This window comes from Symphalangus syndactylus, chromosome 14 (genome assembly GCF_028878055.3).
Source record: "Symphalangus syndactylus isolate Jambi chromosome 14, NHGRI_mSymSyn1-v2.1_pri, whole genome shotgun sequence".
NCBI lineage: Eukaryota > Metazoa > Chordata > Mammalia > Primates > Hylobatidae > Symphalangus > Symphalangus syndactylus.
The window spans coordinates 62,228,684-62,250,718 of NC_072436.2; the positions used below are offsets into that span (position 1 = coordinate 62,228,684).

Genomic DNA, 22,035 nt, shown 5'->3' on the forward strand with positions numbered 1-22,035 from the left:
CTATAAAAGAATTATAACAAAGCTCTACTTGCCTGCCTTACAAGAGTAGTTGAGGCTCAAATGATACTACATATATAGTCTGTGTGTATATGTGGATATATATATATATATGTCTTTTAAAAACTATAAGGCCAGATGCTATGGCTCATGCCTGTAATCCCAGCACTTTGGGAGGCTGAGACAAGAGGATTGCTTGAGGGCCAGAGTTCAAAACCAGCTTGGGCAACATGGCAAGACCCTGTCTCTACCAAAAAAAAAAAAAAAGAAAAAGAAAAAAAAAATCCCACCTGGTGACTTGCACCTGTAATCCCAAATACTTGGGAGGCTGAGGTGGGAGGATGGCTTGAGCCCAGGAGGTTGAGGCTGCAGTAAGCTGTGTTTGCATCATGGAACTACAGCCTGGGAAACAGAGACCCTGTCTCAAAAAAAAAAAAATTAATGCACCTGTTTTTGGTGCCATTGAGAGACGTAAGTTTCAGTTTCCTATTTGTCAAGGAAGCTGCTGTTGGGGCTGATGAGGTCATGAGTGTCCAAGTATTCTATAAGCAGAAGTGTTGGTCACATCCCAGTGGTCAGCTGCTGGTGTACCTTAACTAGGCCTCCTTTGTTGGCCAGCTGAGCCCCAGGTGGGAGCAGGCGGGCATGGCGTGTGGGGGAGAGAGCCAAGGACACCCACCCTGCCTCTGGGAACCAAGTGTGGCAGCATGTGTTTCTCTGGCATTGCTGGGGGACGCTGTGTTCTGCCTAAGTGTACTTTTCACATCATGGACACGTGTCCATTACAAACAAAAGTTAATTATTTTTGATGGATGTCTTTCCCTTTTTGTTTATGTTTTTGCTTTTTGATGGATAGCTTTCCTAAGCGTGCTGCTCGCTCCCATGTTTTATTTGAGAGAGTTTTGCTCTTTTGCCCAGGCTGGAATGCAGTGGCATGATCTCACCTCACTGCAACCTCTACCTCCCAGGTTCAAGCGATTCTCCTGCCTCAGCCTCAAGAGTAGCTGGGATTATAGGTGCCTGCCACCAGGCCTGGCTAATTTTTATATTTTTAGTAGAGACGGGGTTTCGTCATGTTGGCCAGGCTGGTTTCAAACCCCTGGCCTTAGGTGATCCACCTGCCTCTGCCCCCAAAGTGCTGGGATTACAGGCATGAGCCACTGCACCTGGCCTGCTCCTGTGTGTTTGTAGAGGCTGGGGTAAGGGTGATTTGGCCTTTTTCTTTTTTGTTTTTGAGACTAGGTTTCACTCTTGTCCCCCAGGATGGAGTGCGGTGGCATGATTTCACCTCACTGCAACCTCCGTCTCCCAGGTTCAAGCAATTCTCCTGCCTCAGCCTCCTGAGTAGCTGGGATTACAGGCACGTGCCACCATGCCCGGCTAATTTTTGTATTTTTAGTAGAGATGGGGTTTCACGATGTTGGCCAGGCTGGTCTCGAACTCCTGACCTCAAGTGATCCCCCCCCTCGGCCTCCCAAAGTGCTGGGATTACAAGCATGAGGATTTGGCCTTTTTCTTGGTGACTCAGGGCGGTTAGCATGAAGGCACATTAGGAAGGTGAGTCAGTGTGATGTGGTGCAGCCGCAGGACAGGAGAAGTTGCAGGGTAGCTTCCCCTACACTTTCAGCCTCTCTGTTGTTGGGATTGTGTATCTCCAGATGTGCTGGGGCTGTGTCTGTTTATTCCCTGTCCCCCCTCCAGTGGTCTAAACGTGGCATGGCACACGGTAGCTGCTCAGTAAACAGTGAGTATGTAAATCCTCCTGTAACTGCTCTCCACACGGGCTGCCACCTGCCACTGCTCTCTCCTGTGAGATTGTTTGACCCCAGTGGTGCTACCTTAGTACAAGCCAGAGAGACCCAAGCTCATTGCAACTGTGGCAAAACCACCATGATTGATTTAAGCCCCAGGCGTCTTTTAAAGAGCCAAGTGCACAGCTTTGCGCACGTGATTTGTATCACGGTTGTTCTGACCTCTCCCATGACATCTTTCTTGCTAGAGGTGGCTGCTTGTTCTACGGAGCTGGAGAGGATAGAATTTTCCTTCTACATAGATGGGTATCACTGTATGATGTTTTTGTATGAAGTACCTGCAGTTTTTATTCAATGTCCATCTTTTTTTGGACAGCCTTGCTCTGTCATCCAGGCTGGATCTTGGCTCACTGCAACCTCCACCTCCCTAGTTCAAGCGATTCTTGTGCCTCAGCCTCCCAAGTAGCTGGGATTACAGGTGCCCACCACCACACCCAGCTAATTTTCATATTTTAGTAGAGACTGGGTTTTGTTATGTTGGCCAGGCTGGTTTCGAACTCCTGACCTCAGGTGATCCTCCTGCCTCAGCCTCCTGATGTGCTGGGATTACAGGTGTGAGCTACTGTGCCCAGCAATTTCTATCATTTTATAAAAGCTTTGCAGGAACCCTAGCAGGGCCTGGCGTGGTGCAAGACACGGATATGGAGATCTGTGTAGATCCCGCATCTCTCTGGAATTTTGCATCCATTTAACAATGACAGCAGCCCATGCAGATGTGGAGCAGAAGGAGGTGAGCCTTTGAGCTTGCATAGCTCCCAGTAACCGGGATGACTACATTTGGTTGGTGCTCACCACGTTCCCCAGTGCCCTACTCACAGCACCCCATTTAACCTTTGCGATATCCTGGTGAGGTGCCCACCAGGATTGTTCTCCCCTTCTACAGAGGCAGAAGCCTAGAGGGGGCCAGGAGAAGCTGAGCCAGAATCTGCCACATCGGTTTTGGCTGCAGCCCCTCCCTGTTGGAGTCTTGGTGACGCCCCTGTAGAGCGCCCACTGCCCTCACCTCTCGGTGTCTTTGCTGAACTGTCCTTTCCCCACGTCGTTGACGGCACAAAGACGGAACTGGTAGGAGCGTGCAGGAACCAGGCCCTTGACTGTCACTGAGGTAGCTTTGGAGTCCACACTGGCCAGGAGTACAGTCCAGGGGGCATCTGCAGGGACAGTGAGTGGGGCAGAAGTGGGCATCCTGGGTGGGACTAGGCATGCTTCTTACTTCCCACTCCCAGCAGGGTCCAGCCTCATTGGGGCTGGCAAGACAGAGCCTCCCCAGCTTGGTGCAGGAGTGGCCCGCCATGCCATTTTTCTAGGTCCCATTAGCTCACGCGACCCTGGGGAGGAGACAGCGGAGGGTGGTGGAGCAAAGTAAGGGCTCATGGGAACTGAGATGCATTCGTCTCCCCCACTACCCCCCACAAATGATGAGCTCTAGGCAAGCTGTGTTTAAAATGCCATTCACGCTGGGTGTGGTGGCTCATGTCTGTAATCCCAGCACTTTGGGAGGCTGAGGCGGGCAGATCACCTGAGGTCAGGAGTTTGAGACCAGCCTGGCCAATATGGTGAAACTCCATCTCTACTAAAAATACAAAATTAGCTGGACATGGTGACGTATGCCTGTAATCCCAGCTACTCGGGAGGCTGAGACAGGAGAACCACCTGAACCCAGGAGGCAGAGGTTGCAGTGAGCCGAGATGGCACCACTGCACTCCAGCCTGGGTGACAAGTGTGAAATTCCATCTCAAAAATAAATAAATAAATAAATAAATAAATAATAAATAAAAATAAAATGCAATGCAAATTATGCCTGCTAATTTGACTTGGGGAATAAATAAATAAATAAATAAATAATAAATACTGGCCATTTTCTTTGCAGCTTCTGCTGTGCCAGGCCCTGAGTTAAGCACCTCTTGTGCGTCATCTCTTTCAACTATAACAGGACCTGACAGGCAGATGCCTGTGTTTCCTCCAAAGGTGGGAAAGCTGAGGCTGCCAGAGGGAAGGATCTGCTCAAAGGCCCAGAACTAGGAAGCAGGAGAGCTGGGACCCCAGCCCAGGGCTGACTCCTAAGTGCAAGCTTGGGCGGGAGGTGTTGGAGGTGACCACGGGAAGCTTACTGTTCTCCGACATCTTCAGGACGTAGCGAATCAGGGGGCTGTTGCCATCAAAGGGCTTGGTCCACATCAGGTTGATGGCTCACCTTTCCACGGTGCTGAGAGTGGCCACTGGGTGCTCGGGCGCGTGGGGCAGTTGCCTGGAAGAAAGAGACATGTGGTCAGGCATCCGTATGCGGTCTGCAGGCAGGTGATGGGGGCACTGTGGACACAGGTTTTGTAGGCCTTCTGCTTCCATGATGCCTCATGCTCAGACATAAAATGTAGCATTCGGGCCATCTACTTGGAGATTTTTCTCTCTGGAATCAGAGCCCTCCTGCTAAAGCCATCCTCACACCCCCCTGCTCTTGACGGGGGGCCTAACTGAGCTGAGAGAAAGGCCTGGAAGGATTCTGGGGATATGTCCTGAGCAAAGCTGAACAGTTCAGGTCACACGTGGCCTGGGGATCTGACAAAAGGGACTCGGCTCGCTCTGAGCCTGCCAGTTGCTATTGCCTGGAGCTCCTCTCCCGGGGCCTGGGAGGGCTGCCCTTACCTGACTCGCAGGTGGGCACTGTGAGAGTCATTGCCTCCCGCTGAGATCACCCGGCAGATGTATGTGCCGATGTCTCCCGACCACGTCTGTGAGATGTGCAGGGAGCCGTTTCTGTCCAGGAGGATACGAGGATTGCTCTCCATGCCCAGGGTGGCCCCGTCCTTCTCCTAAATGTACCTAAAAGTAAGAAGAACCCGTAAGTACAGAGGGAGAGGAGGGTGCCTCAGGAGTGGGCCTAGCCTGAAGCTTGTCCCGAGAAAATAGCTCCAAAGCTGGGCAGAGGACAATTGCAGGCAACAGCCGGGCAGGACACTGGGATCGGGGAGCAGGACTGTTGAAGGCCAAGCAGTCTGGAAGCCCATCGTTCCTGCAGGGAGGGTGCAGGAGAGCGGGAGAGCGAACGCATTCAGTCATTATTGGTCGTTACAGCTTCAGTTCAGGTTGGGTCAAAGCGTTGTTGCTTCTAGCCAGAAGCAATTGCAAAAGAGCCAGTGAAAGGTATTCTTCTGAAGAGGTTAAAAGATTACAGCTGGAAAAAGGAATTCAAGTTTCCTCATAGACTACATTTCTGAATTAGTTTTATGAGGGGAATCATTATATCAAAGCATCAGTGTGACAAATTGACTTCAGTGTCCAAAAAAATCACTTTAGCTTCGGTCAGTCAATACAAATGGGGCCTGAGAAATTACACACGCATCAGTGCTTGACAATAAAAAATATCTTCTCTGAATTTGTTCTTGAGGAAATAGAACCATTGTCATTGTCATCAACATACAGGGAGTGCCAGCCCTGGGGGGCAGGATGCCACACAGTGACCCCAGGCAAGGTTGGCCTTGGTTCTCAGTACAAGTGTTAGGGAACCATGATTAAAATGGTTGTGTGTGCGCATCTTCCAAACCCTTCTTAACATAACATAACAGTGTTAACATAACGTAACAGTCTTAACATAACAGTGTGTGCATGTCTTCCCAGACCCTTCTTCCCTGCCCGGATAGGCAGTGCACTACAGCACTGCTACATTCAGGAGTCAGACTCTCAGGCCAAATGCTGACTTTGCTACTTCCCAGCTTTGTGATCTTGGGTGAGCTAATTTATTAATGAATTTATTTATTTTAGACAGAGTCTGGCTCTGTCGCCCAGGCTGGAGTGCCATGGTGCAGTCTTGACTCACTGCAACCTCCACCTCCCAGGTTCAAGTGATTCTCCTGCCTCAGCCTCCCGAGTTGCTAGGACTACAGGCAAGCACAACCACGCCTGACTAATTTTGTATTTTTAGTGGAGATGGGGTTTCACCATGTTGGCCAGGCTGGTCTCTAACTCCTGACCTCAAGTGATCCACCTGCCTCAGCCTCCCAAAGTGCTGGGATTACAGGTGTGAGCCACCGCGCCTGGCCTTGGGTGAGTTTATTTAACCTTGCTGGGCCTCAGCTTCCTCACATGTAATATGAGGAAACTAACACCACCCACCTCAAAGCACTGCTGTGAGGATTGTGCAAGCTGATATAAAATAGAGTAGTTGCCTGAACCACGGCAAGTGGTCAGTAAAAGTTAGCCGTTGTTATATATTTTAAATGATACAGTATATTTACATGAATGGTATACAGCAATCTATTCAGCCATCCTGTTTTTATATTTTATTTTATTTTGAGACAGAATCTCACTCTGTCACCCAGGCTGGAGTGCAGTGGTTCGATCTTGGCTCACGGCAACCTCCGCCTCCCGGGCTCAAGCGATTCTCCTGCCTCAGCCTCCCCGGTAGCTGGGATTACAGGCCTGCACCACCACGCTGGGCTATTTTTTTTTTTTTTTTGTATTTTTAGTAGAGACAGGGTTTTGCCATGTTGGCCAGGCTGCTTGAACTCCTGACCTCAGGTGATCTGCCTGCCTCTGCCTCCCAAAGTGGTGGGATTACAAGCTTGAGCCACCACGCCTGGCCAGTCATCCTGTTTTTAAAGCTGCTTTTTGACTCAATAAAAATATCATAAACTCTTTTTGATGTGACATTTCCACACCATGATTTTTTAGTGGGTGCACAATGTTTCAGTACACCTGTTTTGTAATTTAACCTATCCCATAATGTTGGACATCCAGTTTAGCTCCTTGTTTTCTAATATTATAGTTAAAACTGTGGTCCTTATGGCAAAATGTTTACAACCATTCCAAATCACTTCCTCAAGGACAAATTCTCAACAGTGAAATTGTTAATTTTTAAGTCTTTTAATACCTATTTACAAATCAACAACAGTAATCACCTTCAATTCATCCCTTTATTTAGAAAGGACTTGCCAGAACTCACAGGATGGGCAGAATTTTACTTAAAAGCAAATTTAGTTGCAGAGAGTAATTCCCATGTAAGAAATAGCCTATTGGGGCCGGGCGCGGTGGCTCATGCCTGTAATCCCAGCACTTTGGGAGGCCGAGGCTGGTGGATCATGAGGTCAGGAGACTGAGACCATCCTGTTAACGTGGTGAAACCCGGTCTCTACTAAAAATATAAAAAATTAGCCGGACATGGTGGCGGGAGCCTGTAGTCCCAGCTACTCGGGAGGCTGAGGCAGGAGAATGGCGTGAACCCAGGAGGCAGAGCTTGCAGTGAGCTGAGATCGCGCCACTGCACTCCAGCCTGGGTGACAGAGTGAGACTCTGTCTCATACAAAAAAAAAAAAAAAAGAAAAAAAGAAAAAAAGAAATAGCCTATGGCAAGCAGACATTCTTTGCTTCAGAATGTGGTGCTTTATGAAGCAGAGATCACTGCCTGTGAAGTATTTGTGCCAAAACAATTGGACATGAATCTAATTAGCAGTTACTGAAATTGAATTATAAATACAGAGGATAGAAGAACAGGTTAACAACACTGTGAGAAAGCAGCCAGGCAAATCCAGAATGTTGAATACCCCACAGCAGGATCAACAAACTATGGCCTGCTGCTAGTCTGTGTAAATAAAGTTTTATTAGAACACAGACTTGCCCATCTGTTTACATAGTGCCTGTTTACATATGGCTGTTTTAGCATTATAAACAGAGTTGAGTAGTCATGACAAGACCATATGGCTCTCTTAAAGCCTAAAATGTTTACTTTTTGGTCCTTTATGGCAAAGATTGCTGACCTCTGTCTTCTAGAACCTGGTTTCTCCAACAAATCAATTACAAAACAAAAACAAAGATAAAAATAAAGAAGTCTTTTCAACAAACAGTGCTGGAAAACCTTGACATCCACGTGCAAAAAAAAAAAAAGTCTAGACACAGATCTTACACCCTTCACAAAAATTAACTCAAATTGGATCCCAGAGCTAAATGTAAAATGCAAAGCTATAAAACTCCTAGAAGATAATACAGGAGAACATCTAGATGACCTTGGGGTTGGCAATAACTTTTTCAATATGACACCCAAGGCACAATCCATGAAAGAAAGAACAGATAAGCTGGATTTCATTAAATTAAACATTGCTGCTTTTTGATAGACACTTTCAAGAGAATAAAAAGAGAAGCCACACACTAGAAGAAAATATTTGTAAACAATATCTCTGATAAAGCACTGCTATCCAAAATCTACAAAGAACTCTTAAAACTCAGCAGTAAGAAAACAATCTGATTAAAAAATAGTCACTGACAGATGCCTCACTAAAGAAGGTACACAGAAGACCAATAGGCAAATGAAAAGATGCTGTACATCATATGTCATTAGGGAAATGCAAATTAAAACAACAATGAGATATCACAGCACAGCTATTAGAATGACCAAAATCTGGCTGGGCGCTGTGGCTCACACCTGTAATCCTAGCACTTTGGGAGGCTGAGCTAATTTTTTGTGTATTTTTAGTAGAGATGGGGTTTCACCATGTTGGCCAGGATGGTCTCCATCTCCTGACTTCACGATCCACCCGCCTTGGCCTCTCAAAGTGCTGGGATTACAGGCGTGAACCAAGGCGCCCGGCCAGAAGTGTTTTTTCTAGAACTGTTTTGGAGGTTTTCATGCTGGAAACCTGCACCTGCCCAGGCCCTCACCCCTGCTCCTGGCTCTGCTCTAAGGACGTGTTACTCAGGGTTCAGTAGCACCACTTTAGTCTGATTTGGTTGTTGAGATCCTTTCTATTAGGTTGGTGCAAAAGTAATTGCAGTTTTGGCCATTCCTTTCAAAGGCAAAAACCGCGGTTATGTTTGCACCCACCTAATCGTCTGCTTAGGGAACCCTGCTGTGTTTTGCAGATAGAACAGTGTTTTGAATCTTGGTGACACATTGGATTCACCTGGGGAGCTTTTTAAAATTACTGAGATATGGGTCCCACCCCATCCCCAAGATCTACCTCAAGACGGAGGGTAGAAGGGATGCCCCTGTCCCTCCAGTCCAAGGAAGACAGACTGGGGTGGGAACTGCTGGGGTGGCCTTGGGCATAGACTTTGCCAATTTTGGAGAGGATAAAGGGATGATTCTGCTCCCCACCCCCCATCTTGAAAAGATGGTCCTAGATGGTTAATTCCATTTAAGGGGAGGACCCCCCTTCAGTAACCTGGTACAGGGATTTCTGACCTGTAGGTCACTGGAAGGGCCTACAGAGTGGGTCTACAGGTTACTTTGCAAGAGACCCCCAAATCCCATTATGCATCAGTAATTGTCTAGAGAATGAATACAATGTATGTCTTTCTTAAATAAAGTTGACACTTTCATAAGTAAGTCATCTTTATAAAGATGACATTTTTATAAATAAAATCTGATTTAAAGTATACTGAATTTCAGAATTTCCCTATTAATGAATGCTAAAAGTATAGCTACTACATAATGAATGGGGCCGAGATACACAGTAGTATTCTATGTGGGTTCTCTCCCAGGACCTTTTTTACAGTTGGTATGTTAATTTTTTACGAAAAATCTATTAAACCCAGAAATAACCATATTCTGGAATCTCTGTCAACAATCTTCTAACTATTAATACATCTACGTACATTTTTGCATTTGTGCTAGCCTCACGTGATGACTGCCTTAAGTGGTCAACACTTCATGAGGTGTTTCTCAAACTGGGGCCGCCGATATGTTCTCTGAGAATCCGTATTGGCCAAAAGCCCGGAGTCCCGGACTCTCATTTGGTGTGGCCGTACAGACTGTCAGAGGCCCAGTGGCCACCAGATGGCGCCCCAGGACGCAGCTGCCTCCGGCATGAGAATGAGGCCATTTCTCCCAGTGCAGGAGCGCCGGCCCCTTCCAGCCTCGATGCCAGTTGCTTTGACAGTGATATTGCTCATAAAATAGAGAAGCAACACGCAGGGAATATTTATTTCTAAGGAAGCAGTTGCATTTCCCTCAGCATTCTGGAGCTCAAGGAAGAGAAGGCAGGGACGATCTCCTCCTGGTTTTAGCTTCCAAAGCCTTGGGGGTGGGGGTAGGGTTTGGTTCAGGTGCTTGGGAGGGGTCCTGGCTTTTATACCTTTCTTGGCTGCTTCCTCCCAGCCCTTTTAGTGGCTTCCACAGCGGGACTGAGTTACCTGGAAGCCAACTCCCTTGCCAAGGTCCCGGCTTGGCCATGGAAGATGGTGAGGTGACCTCGGTTTGGAGGCTCAGTTTCCCACATGTGCTTCTCTTGCAGGGTCCCCCCAGGGGTCATCTCCTGCCCCACCCCTACAGCTGATCCCATATCCGCCTGCCCAGAACCCTCTGCTGCCCATTCAGAGGCCAGAGGGCCAAAGACTTGGGGTGGGCTGGGGGAAACTAGCAGTGGCGTCCAGGGCCAGAGAGAGCAGCTCCTTCCCTTCCATGCTCACTAACCCACAAGCCTCTTCCTATCCCTTCCCTCACCTCCTCCTCCATTCGTCTTACTTCATCTTTCTGCACCCCTTCCTCTTTTCCTCCCACCTGGGAAACTGGCTTAACTCAATTCAGGGTAGCTCAGTTCCCGGGTGTTTATTTCATATCCCCTACCTCTCAGCCTTGCACTCAGCTCTGGAAATGCCACTGCCCAGGAGAAGGCATGGCTATGCAGCTGTTACCTCCCTGGTGTGGACACTCGCCCAGCTACAAGCTATTGCCAGAGGCTCCCCCTCCCCTCTTGCCTGGAGTCAACGGCAGAGCCAGTACCTGATGGTCACTTGGGGGTCGTGGGTCACGCCGCACACCATGGACGCCTGGGTGCCCTTGATGACACTCTGATCCTGGAGGGGCTTGGTGATGCGGGTCCGAGCTGAAAGATACAGCGGAGACAGCATGGTGAGAAGAGGTGTGGGGCTGTGTGGCTGGACTCTGGGTGGATGAAGGCAGACTAGGTACCATATGAAAGTCCCCAAATGGTTAAAAAGAACAATGAGCTCCCTGGTACTTTAATTCTCAGAAGCCACATCATAGTGGGGGCTCATTACATTTTGCTCTCACAAACCATGTATGGGATGGAGAGAGCAAACTCTAAGGATGATCAGGACCATATTTTCAGCATATCAGTGGTCCAGCCAGGGTAAAAATAGGGTTTTCTGATTTCCAGTCTAGTGCTTCATGCACCAGGGCCCCCAGGCTCAGCCCAGACAAGTGGCCCACAGGTAGGCTGGGTGTGGATCCAAAGTTGGAAGTGGCTTGAGAAGCTCTCTTACAGCAGGGGTAGGCTAACTACAGGCTGGGGGCCAAATCCGGCAGGTGGCCTTTTTGGCTAAATAAACCCTTACTGGAAAACAGCCATGCCCATTGGATGACGTACCGTCTGTGGCTGCTTTCTAGATAAAACGGAAGCTAGTTGAGTGGTTGTGACAGAGACCGTCTGGCCCACACAGTTTAAAATATTTATGATCTGGCCCTTTCTTGAAAAAATTTGCCAATTTCTGCCCTAAAATATATGAAGGCAACTCTCCTATAACCTCAATGTTCTCTCAAGTCGGCCAAGCATAGCATCACTGGCAGAATCTTCCTAGTCCCTGGCTTCTGAACCACTTTGTCACTGTCCCTCTGATGAGAAGGGCCCTGACTGGGACAGTCACTGGGGGTGGAGACACTGGCGGTGTGAGCCTGTGCCCCGTAGCTGTCCTGAGTCCTCAGCACCTGCAGCGATGTACACACGCACACACAAATGTATAAAGCCCTGTGGCTCTGCACACTCACCCCAAACGACTAGGTCTGCTGGGGCCTCGTCGACCCCCTGAGAGTTGGTGGCCAGGCAGGTGTAGGTCCCCGCATCGGAGATGTGTGTGGGGCTGATGAGGAGGCTGCCCGACTCCAGGGGTGTGAAGCGAGGCAGCTGCACAGAGCCACTGGCCAAGATGCGCTCCCCTGAGGGCAAAACAGGGTGGGGGTCAGCCTGTAGCCCCCAAGGGCACAACCTGCCCTTCCCTGGCTGCTCCAGGGCAGCGTGGTCCCCCCACAGGCCTCTGGCTCTGGAAATGCTGGAAGGAATGAGGACAGATGGCGGTGGGGCTGGGGTGGGGGCTGAGAGACCTGGAGAGCTTTCTGGCTTAGGGACGGGCACGAGGGCACGGGGTCTCAGAGCGGGCAGCCTAGAGCCCAGGTCCCCTGATGCTCCTGTGCCTGGCACACCACGTGCCCTTCAAAAGAGAAGGGGGCGCAGTTTCCTGATGACAGTGAACAGCAGCCCGGCACAGCCCTCAGAGGCAGCTGGCACCTGGGTGGGGGGGCTGGAGGGGGACAGCTCTGACAAGGTGACGACGGGCATCCTGTGGCAGGATGCTTCTGGAGAGAGTCACCTTCAAGGGAAGTGACAGGAGCCGCCTGGAGTGGGGGTGGGGTAGACAGGGACATGGTGTCCCCCAGCAGCAGCCCTGGTCAGGACAGACCTCCTTCTGCAGGGGGACCCAGGGAGCCTGGGGCCCAGCCTGGAGGGTTCTGGCCAGAGAAAGGGGGAGAAAGAGAGAGTGGAAGTGCACCTGCAGGATTGAGCCTGGGAATGCAGGTCTTTGTGACTATGTCTATTTTAAAGAACCCCCCACCCCCGTATGGAAGGGAATCTCCATGTGTGCTTCCGGGGGTGGCATGTCCGTTTGTACATGCATGCAGGCACAGTGAACTGAGTGCGCTGGGTGGGTGTGTTTATTTCCATGTGTAAGCACGTGCCTAGATGTGCCCCTATTATCCCCACAAATGTTTATTGAGTGCCTACCGTGTGCCAGACTGTGTTCTAGGTCCTGGGAGATGGCAGTGGACAAAACTGATGCCCCTGACTTTGTGGGGAGACAGGCCATGAGCTAGGTGAATAAGCCGATGACCGAGTGCATGAGAAGGAGTGGAGTGAAGGAGGTAGGGCTGGACGGGAGGGCTGGGGGCTGGGGCAGGGTGAGTCCTTGGAGGAGGCACCTCTGAGCTGGGGCTTGCCGGTGTGGAGGAGCAACTGTGTTTGTACATGTGTGTGTGCACGTGTGTATGTACATGTGTGTGCATATGTGCATGTACATGTGTATGCACACGTGTGTGCATGTATGTGTGTGCATGTGTGTGTGCACATGTGTATGTATGTGTGTGTGTGTGCATGGGGAGAGGTGTGAAGGTGAGTGTGCACACACAGAGGCGAAGAGGAAGTACACAGGGCAGATGGACTTAGGGAGGTGGCTTGGGCTTTGCTGGCTCGGCCATCTGGAGCCCTCTGAGCTGCCTGGGGTAGGAGACTGGCAGCAGCCACCACCAGAATAATATTCATCATCAAGCACCTATTGTTTCCTGGGCTTCCGGCCTCCCAGGCACAATGTAGGACCCTCACATGCACGCTATAGTCTAGTCTTCACATCACCCTGGGATATATATACATTATTGTCACCAGTTTACAGATGGGGAACCTGAGGCTCAGAGTTAGTAACTTACCAAGGTGGCAGGTCTTGGAAGATGAAGAGCTGGACCTTGAGCCTGGCAAGGCTGGGATGTGACGGATGCTTTTTTTTTTTTTTTTTTGAGACGGAGCCTCGCTCTGTCTCCCAGGCTGGAGTGCAGTGGCACGATCTCGGCTCACTGCAGGCTCCGCCTCCCAGGTTCAAGCGATTCTCCTATCTCAGCACCTTCCCAGAGTAGCTGGAATTACAGGCACCTGCCACCATGCCCGGCTAATTTTGGTATTTTTAGTAGAGACCGGGTTTCACCACTTTGGGCCAGGCTGGTCTTGAATTCCTGACCTCAGGGTGATCTGCCCACCTCGGCCTCCTAAGATGCTGGGATTACAGGCATGAGCCACCGCGCCCGGCCGAGAGATGCTCTCTTGGGCTGTACAGTGTATGACCTTCACAAATGTGCGTGGGGAACCCAACCTGGCTGGCTGCAGAGCCTAGTTCTGAAGATCCTCCTAGGCTATCACGCAGCCACACTCTCTGAGGGTCTGTCCCATCTACTTTTCTGCCAAGTGATAGCTGGTTGGGGCGCCCCCGAGGTCTCACATGCTAGCACCACTGACATGCCGTCGATCACCGTGCTGTCCAGGGGGCCTCTGGTGATGTTAGGGGCGATGCCTGCAAACAGAGAAGTGGGGCCTTTTAGCCACACCCTGGGAGAGGTCCCCCAAGCCAGAGGGCCAGGGGCCTCCAAGCCCACCGAGGGCCAGGTCCTCATCCTCCTCCTGCCATGGTGAGGGCTCCTCCACTAGGGAGGATGTAGGCATCTTCATGGGGCCCCAGTGTTGGGAAGAAGCCCAGAGGGGACTCCCCTATGCCACCTGCTCTGTGGAAGGATCCAGGTGACACAAGTCCTCACCCTGCTTGGATTCTCAGGCCTGCATTTGGGGGAAACTGAAGACCCCAGAAGGCAGCTCACATCCTCCCTGACGAGGTTATTGGGGTTCACAAGCCAAAAGTGAAAGGAAGACTCTGGCTTCTTAAAAGAAAAACAGCCACAGCCAAGAGGGGGACTTCTGCCACTTTCTAAGTGGCCCTGCCCCAGGAGCTCCATTCGGCCATGGCCACCGTTTAGGGTTGGGGCAGCCTCCTGGCTCTGCGCTCTCCTTGCCTCATCCCAGCCCAAGGAAGGAGCTCGCCAGATGGGCGTGGGAACAGAGCTAAGTTCACCTGCGCTTGGAAGCCAGACGCAAGACAGCAGCCCCTTGGTAGCCACCTTTGGGGCACACCCAAAAGCTCTCTGCCCCACAGCTGCCCTGTCTGGGGCCTCTGTGGGTCTGGGTAATGAACATTGTGGAGCCCAAGGAGACCCCTGAACATCCACGTGCTTCTTGAGGAGCCCACCAGTGCTTTGCATTTACACAGGCTTTTGAGCTTATGGGCCACTCACAGTATCATCTTTTTTCTTTTGTGTTTTTGAGACAGGGCCTTACTCTGTCACCCAGGCTGGAGTGCAGTGGTGCCATCTTGGCTCACTGCAACCTCTGCCTCCTGGGCTTGAGTGATCCTCCCACTTTAGCATCCCTAGTAGCTGGGAGTACAGGTGTGTGCCACCATGCCCGGCTAATTTTTTGTATTTTTGGTAGACGAGGTTTTGCCGTGTTGCTCAGGCTGGTCTCAAACTCCTGGGCTCAAGTGATCCACCCCCCTCGACCTCCCAAAGTGCTGGGATTACTGGTGTGAGCCACTGCGCCTGGCCCACAATATCACCTTTGATTGTTAAAACAGCTCCAGGAAGCGGTCAGGGCAACTATGACAACCCCTGACAGAGACTCCAAGGGCAGAAAAGGATTTGCAAGCAGGAGAACTAAGAGAAAAGCACCAGTTCTCTTTTTTGGAAACATGAGCAGGTCCTCTGGAATGGGGTCACTCCAGCCCTGCCTGGGAACCCAGGGACAGTTGAAATGCCAGAGCCGGTACCCGTGGTTGGTTTCATAGCTCCTTTTCTCAAAAAGCCGTGAACCCAACCTGAGCCCCAGGACGTTGGAGAGAACTTCTAGGGACCGGAGATTTCCTCCAGGCCTCTGGACTCAGGGCTCCAGAGGCAGCAGCGGTAACTGGCTGTGCCCCTAGGCTGCTGGGCAGCAGGCGGCCTTTGGGGATCTCATCTGCATAATGGTGCATGCTGTGCATAAGAGGCCCTTCGGAACACCTTGGAAAAAAGCTGTGTCCTGGGAAGAGGGGCTCACGAGCAGCACAAGGGAGGGCCCAACTTACTGGTGACAGCCAGGTAGGTGGAAGTTTGCACCTCTCTGGCTGCATTGTGGGCGAAGCACTGGAACATGCCGGTGTCATCGGGCACCAGGCCGCTGATCTGCAGGCCTCCATCGCTGCGCTGCCGGAAGCGGGTCAGCTTCTCCACCTCCACCATGGCTGCATCTTTGTACCAGGTGATGGAGGGCGGCGGCACACCTGTGGGCAAGATGTGGGCCCCCCCGTCAACCTGCCTCCTGCTTCCTCTCCGCCTAGGAGGGGTGCTTGGGTGCAGGCCGGGTCCAGAAATCTGCGAGGGGGTCCCTGGTGAATCTTGGTGTCCAGAACCTTCTCAGAGGTGCCACTTTGGGTCTAGGGAGAGGAGGAAGATGCTCTTTGAGTGGCAATTCTCAAAGTCTTTGGGATAGAGTAAAGATCCTGGAATCAGTTTAGCATGGAAATGCTGGACTGGACAAACTAATTTATTTATTTTATTTTTTATTTCTATTTGTGTAGAGATGGGGTCTTGCTAGGTTGCCCAGGTTGGTCTAGAACTCTTGGTTTCAAGCCTTCCTCCCACCTCAGCCTCCCAAACTGCTGGGATGACGGGTGTGAGCCACTGCACCTGGCCGAATTTCTTATTTTTTATTGCAATATTTAGCAGACACGTATGTGTGCTCTGGGAACCTCCAAGTGGGGGATGCTTTCCCAAGTGCATGGTGCCCTGTGTCAAAGAGCACGTAGATGGTCCAGTGTTCCTTAGGGGGCACTTGGAAGCCCCCCATACCGGCTTTGCACATGGAGGTGAAAGGAGGAGGCTCCTCTCCCCACTCTCAGGCTGGCATGTTTTTATCATAAGTTCCCCCAGCCGGGCTGGGCATGGTGGCTCATGCCCGTAATCCCAGCAGTTTGGGAGGCTGAGGTGGGTGGATCACCTGAGCTCAGGAGTTTAAGACCAACCTGACCAACATGGTGAAACCCTGTCTCTACTAAAAATACAAAAATTATCCTGGTGTGCTGGTGCATGTCTGTAATCCCAGATACCTGGGAGGCTGAGGCAGGAGAATTGCTTGTACCCGGGAGGCAGAGGTTGCAGTGAGCCAAGATCGTGCCACTGCACTCCAGCCTGGGTGACAGAGTGAGACTCTGTCTCAAAAAAAACGAAAAAAAAAGAAGACTTCCCCAGAAGAGTTTGCCACGCCCTATTCCAAGGAGCACCCCACGGCCCTGTCCCCACTAAGCCTGCTTGCCTTCCCTTCCCGGCACCCTCTGATCCTGACAGCCTGTGATGCCACATTTCATCCAATCCACCATGCGCTCTCTTTCCCATGGTCACCTCTCCGAGATCAGGATGTGTCTTATAATCGACAGCATGTCATAATTTAATAGGCTGCCTTTTTTCTTTCTTAGTGGTCCATAAAATAATGGAGCATCTTACAACCCATGGCATTTTAGATGAGATGAAATAAGGTATCTTTATTTGTTTATCGGCTTGCCCATCTTCCTCCCAAGAATGTTATGTTCTACACGAGCAGGGATCTGGCTTTTTGGTTTATTCTGTATCTCCCCACTCCTGAGGACACTATCAGCACACAGTAAGCCCTCAAAAAATATTTGCCACCTGAATGGATGGATCTTTGCCTTCCCCTTGTGGAGTCTCAGAAGGGAAGTCATTACTCATCCCTTCCAGCACAATCCTCACTCCTGCAGAGACACATTTTGCCCCTTTGCTCAGCGTGTCCCACTGTGCACGCTCTTCTCTCTTTATCATCCCGGATTTCACCCTGGCTGCGGGCTGTCTTTTAGCGGAACTGAATCAGAAGGAAGGACGGTGGGGAAGGGGAAAGTAGAAATTCTCCAGGAACTCTTTCAAGGGGGGTTAAGTAGGAATAGCGGAAGGAGCTGGCAGAGGAGATGGAGCAAAATGGCCCAGGAAACAGGCCGAGCTTATAAGACACATCTCAGGTGAGATGCGCCCGGGGGCTGCTTGTTCTGGCTTTACGGCAATTTGTCATTGTCTACAGCTCTCAAATTTTGGGCAATTTGGGTCTGTCACCTGTCCTGAAATTACTGTAAGTTGGGTTCATTTGTAGCCCTCAAGTTATGGTACCGTAAAGGCTGATTTCCAGACTGAGATTACAGTAATTTGGCCTGTTTGTTTCCTGGGGTGCCTGCTCAGACAGCCAGACAGACTCTGCCTAGTGACATGGTCTCGAGAAGAAGCTGGAATTTAGAAATGTCCATGACAAGGACGAGAGAGGCTGAAGATCTGGGGTCTTTGTCCCCCTCCATCGGTGCCACCTCATTACCTTTGGCCTGATAGGGGATGTCCACCACTTTCTCCATCTCTGCAGTGATGTGTCTTTCTGGCTCCTTGACAAACTGAGGCGGTTCTGTAGGAGGAAGGACCAGGGGAGGGGATCAGAGTGATGCTCGCCTTGATCCAGCCACTGTGGGGGGGTCACCCTTAAGAAGGACCTTCGCCGTGCTGCCCCTACCCCTCAGGGGAGCCCTAGCAGCCCCGCCCTGTCTCACCCAGCACTGAGAGGTAGGCGCCCCGGACGACAGTGGGGACGCTGCTGCTGCGCAGGACAGCCTCACACTCATAGTAGCCGGCGTCGCTGCCAGTAGGGTTGGGGATGGTGAGCCGGTGGTTGTGGTCACTGATGCCGCCTGACAGCAACGCCCCGTCCTTCTTCCAAATGATATGTAGCTTGATCAGGGGCCTGCAGAGAGCAAGGGAAGGCCAGTGTTCAGCCATGAGGACTCCCGGAGGCCCGAGAGGCAGGGCAGGGGGTGGTAAGGAGTGTGAGCTTGGGAGCCAGGCTGCCTGGGTTTGCCACCTTCCTGCCACTTTGTAGATGCAAGATCTTGGGCAAGTTCCCACAGGCCTCTGGGTCTCAGTTTCCTCTTCCGTAAAGTGGACGCATCTGTGCCTGCCCAGGGGTTTGTAGCCAAGATGAATGCATTAGTGCCAGTGAAGTGCTTGGAACAGGGCCTGCTGATAGACTTGGAACTCAGGGCTTGGCATCTCAGGCAAAGCAGGAAAGCAGCCTGGTTTGCAGTTCTTTTCTCTGGTCTTCCCTGTGTGCTGTGCCCCATCTGACCACAAATCAGTGATATGGAGGAGACGAGGGTAAGGGCAAGTGACAGACAGAAACATGAAATACCCAGAGTTTGAAAAGGGGAAATAAGGGCAGACAAGACAGACAGACAGACAGACAGAAAAACCCACTCTCCAACTGCAAGAGAAGAGCAAGGGTGTGAGTCTGGCCTGGCTTTCCACCATCACCAACCCCTGCACCCCCAAGCCCCCGAGACTTGGGTCTGTCCAGGCACTCCTGTTCAGCACCTGGTGGGTCCCTGAGGATGGATCTTCCAAAGTGGGCCCCTGCTAGTGACATGGGGGTATTCAGAAGGGCCCCGTGGAAAAGGAGTTCTGTGGCTGCATATGTCTGGGAAACAGTGGCTTGAGTGACAGCAGCTCAAGTGACACTGGGCAGTTTCTTCATTGAGGAGCTTCTCAGGGCTTTCACTGTGCAGTTGCACCCTGGTGGCCTTGCCCATGTCCTGGAGTTTGGATGTGTGTCCTGTCCAAGTCTCGTGTGGAAATGTGATCCACAATCCTTGGTGTTACCCACTTGGTGATGGAGTGAGCACTTACTCTGTTAGTTCATGTGACAGCTGGTTGTTTAAAAGAGCCTAGCTCCTCCTCCCCTCTCTCTTGTTCCCTCTCTTGCCATAAGACACGCTGGCTCCCCTTTCTCCTTCTGCCATGATTGGAAGCTTCCTGAGGCCTCCCCAGAAGCAGATGCTGGTGCCATGTTTCTTGTACAGCCAGCAGAGCTGTGAGCCAAATAAACCTCCTTTCTTTGTAAATTACCTTGTCTCAGGTATTCCTTTATAGCAATGCAAATGGGCTAATATGCCATGCCTGTGAGAAACTTGGGATTGGAGGAGCATACTTTTAGAAATGCTGCCAAAAATAATAACAACAACAAAAAAGGCTGGACACGATGGCTCACATCTATAATCCCAGCACTTTGGGAAGCTGAGGCAGGAGGATCACTTGAGCCTAGGAGTTTGAGACCGGCCTGGGCAACACAGTGAGACCCTATCTAAAAAAAAAATGCTGCTACAGGACATGCTCTCCCTCTCCAGGAAGGTTCAGGTCAAGGGGACTGCAGGGTGATCATCAGTCTAACCCCCTGCCCATCCCATGGGTTTAACTTCAAAGTGCACTTAGGAAGGGTCAGGTCAGGCTGGGTCAGCACGCTGCCTATGCACCTTCCACTGGGGTTGGTGCTCAGATTATTTCCATTTTATAGATGTGGAGACTGAGGCCCAGAGGGCGGCAGTGAGTACAGGCCTGGGGGAGAGGGGGCAGTGCATTTCAACTCAGCTATCATCCAGCTGGGTGACATTGGGCAGGCCGCTTGCCCTCTCTGGGCTCTGAAGTGGTGACACCTATGCCATACAGTTGTTTTGGGAGAAAGGACGTCTTGTGGGAAGGCGCTTAGCATGGTATAGAGCATGGAAGGCACTTAGCCGCACATAATGCGGCTCAGGGGTTGCATAATTGTCTCCTGTGCGGGAGAGGTGAGGGCCGCACATAGCTGGGAAGGGCCCTGGTAGCTCCTGACCTCTGATCTGCACTCCTGCAAAGCCTGTACTCTTTTGTTTCTTTCTTTCTTTTTTTTTTTTTTTGAGATGGAGTTTCACTGTTGTTGACCAGGCTAGAGTGCAATGGTGCAATCTCAGCTCATTGCAACCTCCACCTCCTGGGTTCAAACGGTTCTCCTGCCTCAGCCTCCAGAGTAGTTGGGATTACAGGCATGCGCCACCACGCCTGGCGAATTTTTGTATTTTCAGTAGAGACGGGGTTTCTCCATGTTGGTCAGGCTGGTCTTGAACTCCTGACCTCAGGTGATCCGCCTGCCTCAGCCTCCCAAAGTGCTGGGATTACAGGTATGAGCTATCGCACCCAAAGCCGTACTCTTAACCACCATGTGAATTGTTTCCCATACACACTTCCCTCCTGCACACCCCTGCATGCAAGAGGGCTCGCTTTGAGAGGCCACCTGCTCTCTCTGGGCTCCTCCAAGTGTTAGAAGTGAGTCCACCCTCCCTCCAGTCCCGTACGTCCCAGGCTGACATCCCCTTCCTTGTAACTTCCATCCAGGGTCTGGTTTTCTCTTCTTGGGCTACAGAGAACAAGCCAGCCCTGGTTGCACACGTCAACCCTCTGACAATAGCCAGCGGGTCTCCCTGCATCCCTCCTCCTCCGTCCTGGATCCTCAGGTGATGTGGCTTCTGGCTACTCTCCCTGGAGCCCGCAGTTTGGGAGCAGCAGCTAGAGTTAGGGGTGCAGGAGCGAGGGAAGAGGCACTACCCACCTGGCATTGGCCACACACTCCAAGATAACCTCCGAGGTCCCGGCCACCATGCTGGTGTTTTTAGGTGGGATGATGATGGTGGGTGCGATGGGGTCTGCAGGGCCCCCTACATCTGGGGAGAGATCAGATGTCAGCTGGGGGCAGAGGTTAGAAATCCTATCCCTGCCCAGCCTCATTAGAGGCTGATGCCCTGGGAGGCCTTTGTCCTCACCGAGTGGAGCAGGTGGCCATGGGGGTAGCCCCAGAGCAGACCTCCAGACACTGACCCCAGGGACTACCTGATCCCTCCACTTCCTCTCTTGATAAGTCACCACACCAGGGTCCAAGGAGAGACATCACTGACCTTGATGGCCTTCCCCACCCCTCCTGTAAAGCAGCCACACCCCCCTCTCCCCACCACCACCCTGTCCTGTTCCATTCCCTTCAAATCCTTCCCTCTGCCTGGGTTGACCTTGTTGGTTTAGTCTGCATTGTCCACGTCCTCCACCAGAATGCAAACTCTCTGTACTAGGTCAAACAGAGTCACCGGCCCCCTCCCCTAACACACCTCCCGCCAATTCATGCCCATCCAGCACCTGTAAATGTGACCTTATTTGCATATAGGATCATTACAGGTGTAATTAGTTAAGGTGAGGTCATACTGGATCAGAGTGGGCTCAAGATCCAATACGACTGGCGTCCTTGTAAGAAGAGGGAAATTGAGACACAGATGCACAGGACAGAACCCTCTGTGAAGACAGAGGCAGAGTGAAGGGATGTGGCCACAAGCCAAGGAATGCCAAGCATTGCTGGCCACTGCCGGAAGCCAGGAAGGGGCAAGAAATGAGACTCCCCTAGAATCTTCAGAGAAGTATAGCCTTGCTGACACCTTGATTTTCAGACTTCTGGCCTCCAGAACTGTGAGAGGCTCAATTTCTCTTGTGAGCCGCTCAGCTGGTAGTACTTTGTTAAGCAGGCCATAAGAGACTAAAATTCTCCTTGACCGGGAACCTCATGGGTCTTTGCTGTGGACTGAGCTGTGTCCCCCACCCATTCATATGTTGAGCCTTAACCCCCAATGTGATGGCATTTGGAGGGGTCCCTTCAGAGGTGATTAGGATTAGATGAGGCCACGAGGGCCAGGCCTCATGAGGGCCAATGAGGGTCCCAAGGAAAAAGAAAAATGTTCTCTTAACATATTGTCAACTTTTGTTTAGAAA

At 51.2% G+C, this 22,035-nt stretch overlaps 1 protein-coding gene across 1 annotated transcript in view; it reads right to left on the reverse strand.

The window, feature by feature from the left end:
• The window catches only part of LOC129462993 (protein sidekick-2-like), a 132,831-nt gene that overhangs the window by 43,676 nt on the left and 67,120 nt on the right, over window positions 1-22,035 (reverse strand). Inside the window, 10 exon segments of the mRNA XM_055243445.1 lie at window positions 2,812-2,959; window positions 3,920-4,056; window positions 4,452-4,628; window positions 10,519-10,621; window positions 11,524-11,691; window positions 13,749-13,865; window positions 15,465-15,659; window positions 17,750-17,833; window positions 17,976-18,166; window positions 20,837-20,948. Coding sequence (XP_055099420.1) covers window positions 2,812-2,959; window positions 3,920-4,056; window positions 4,452-4,628; window positions 10,519-10,621; window positions 11,524-11,691; window positions 13,749-13,865; window positions 15,465-15,659; window positions 17,750-17,833; window positions 17,976-18,166; window positions 20,837-20,948 — 1,432 coding nt within the window.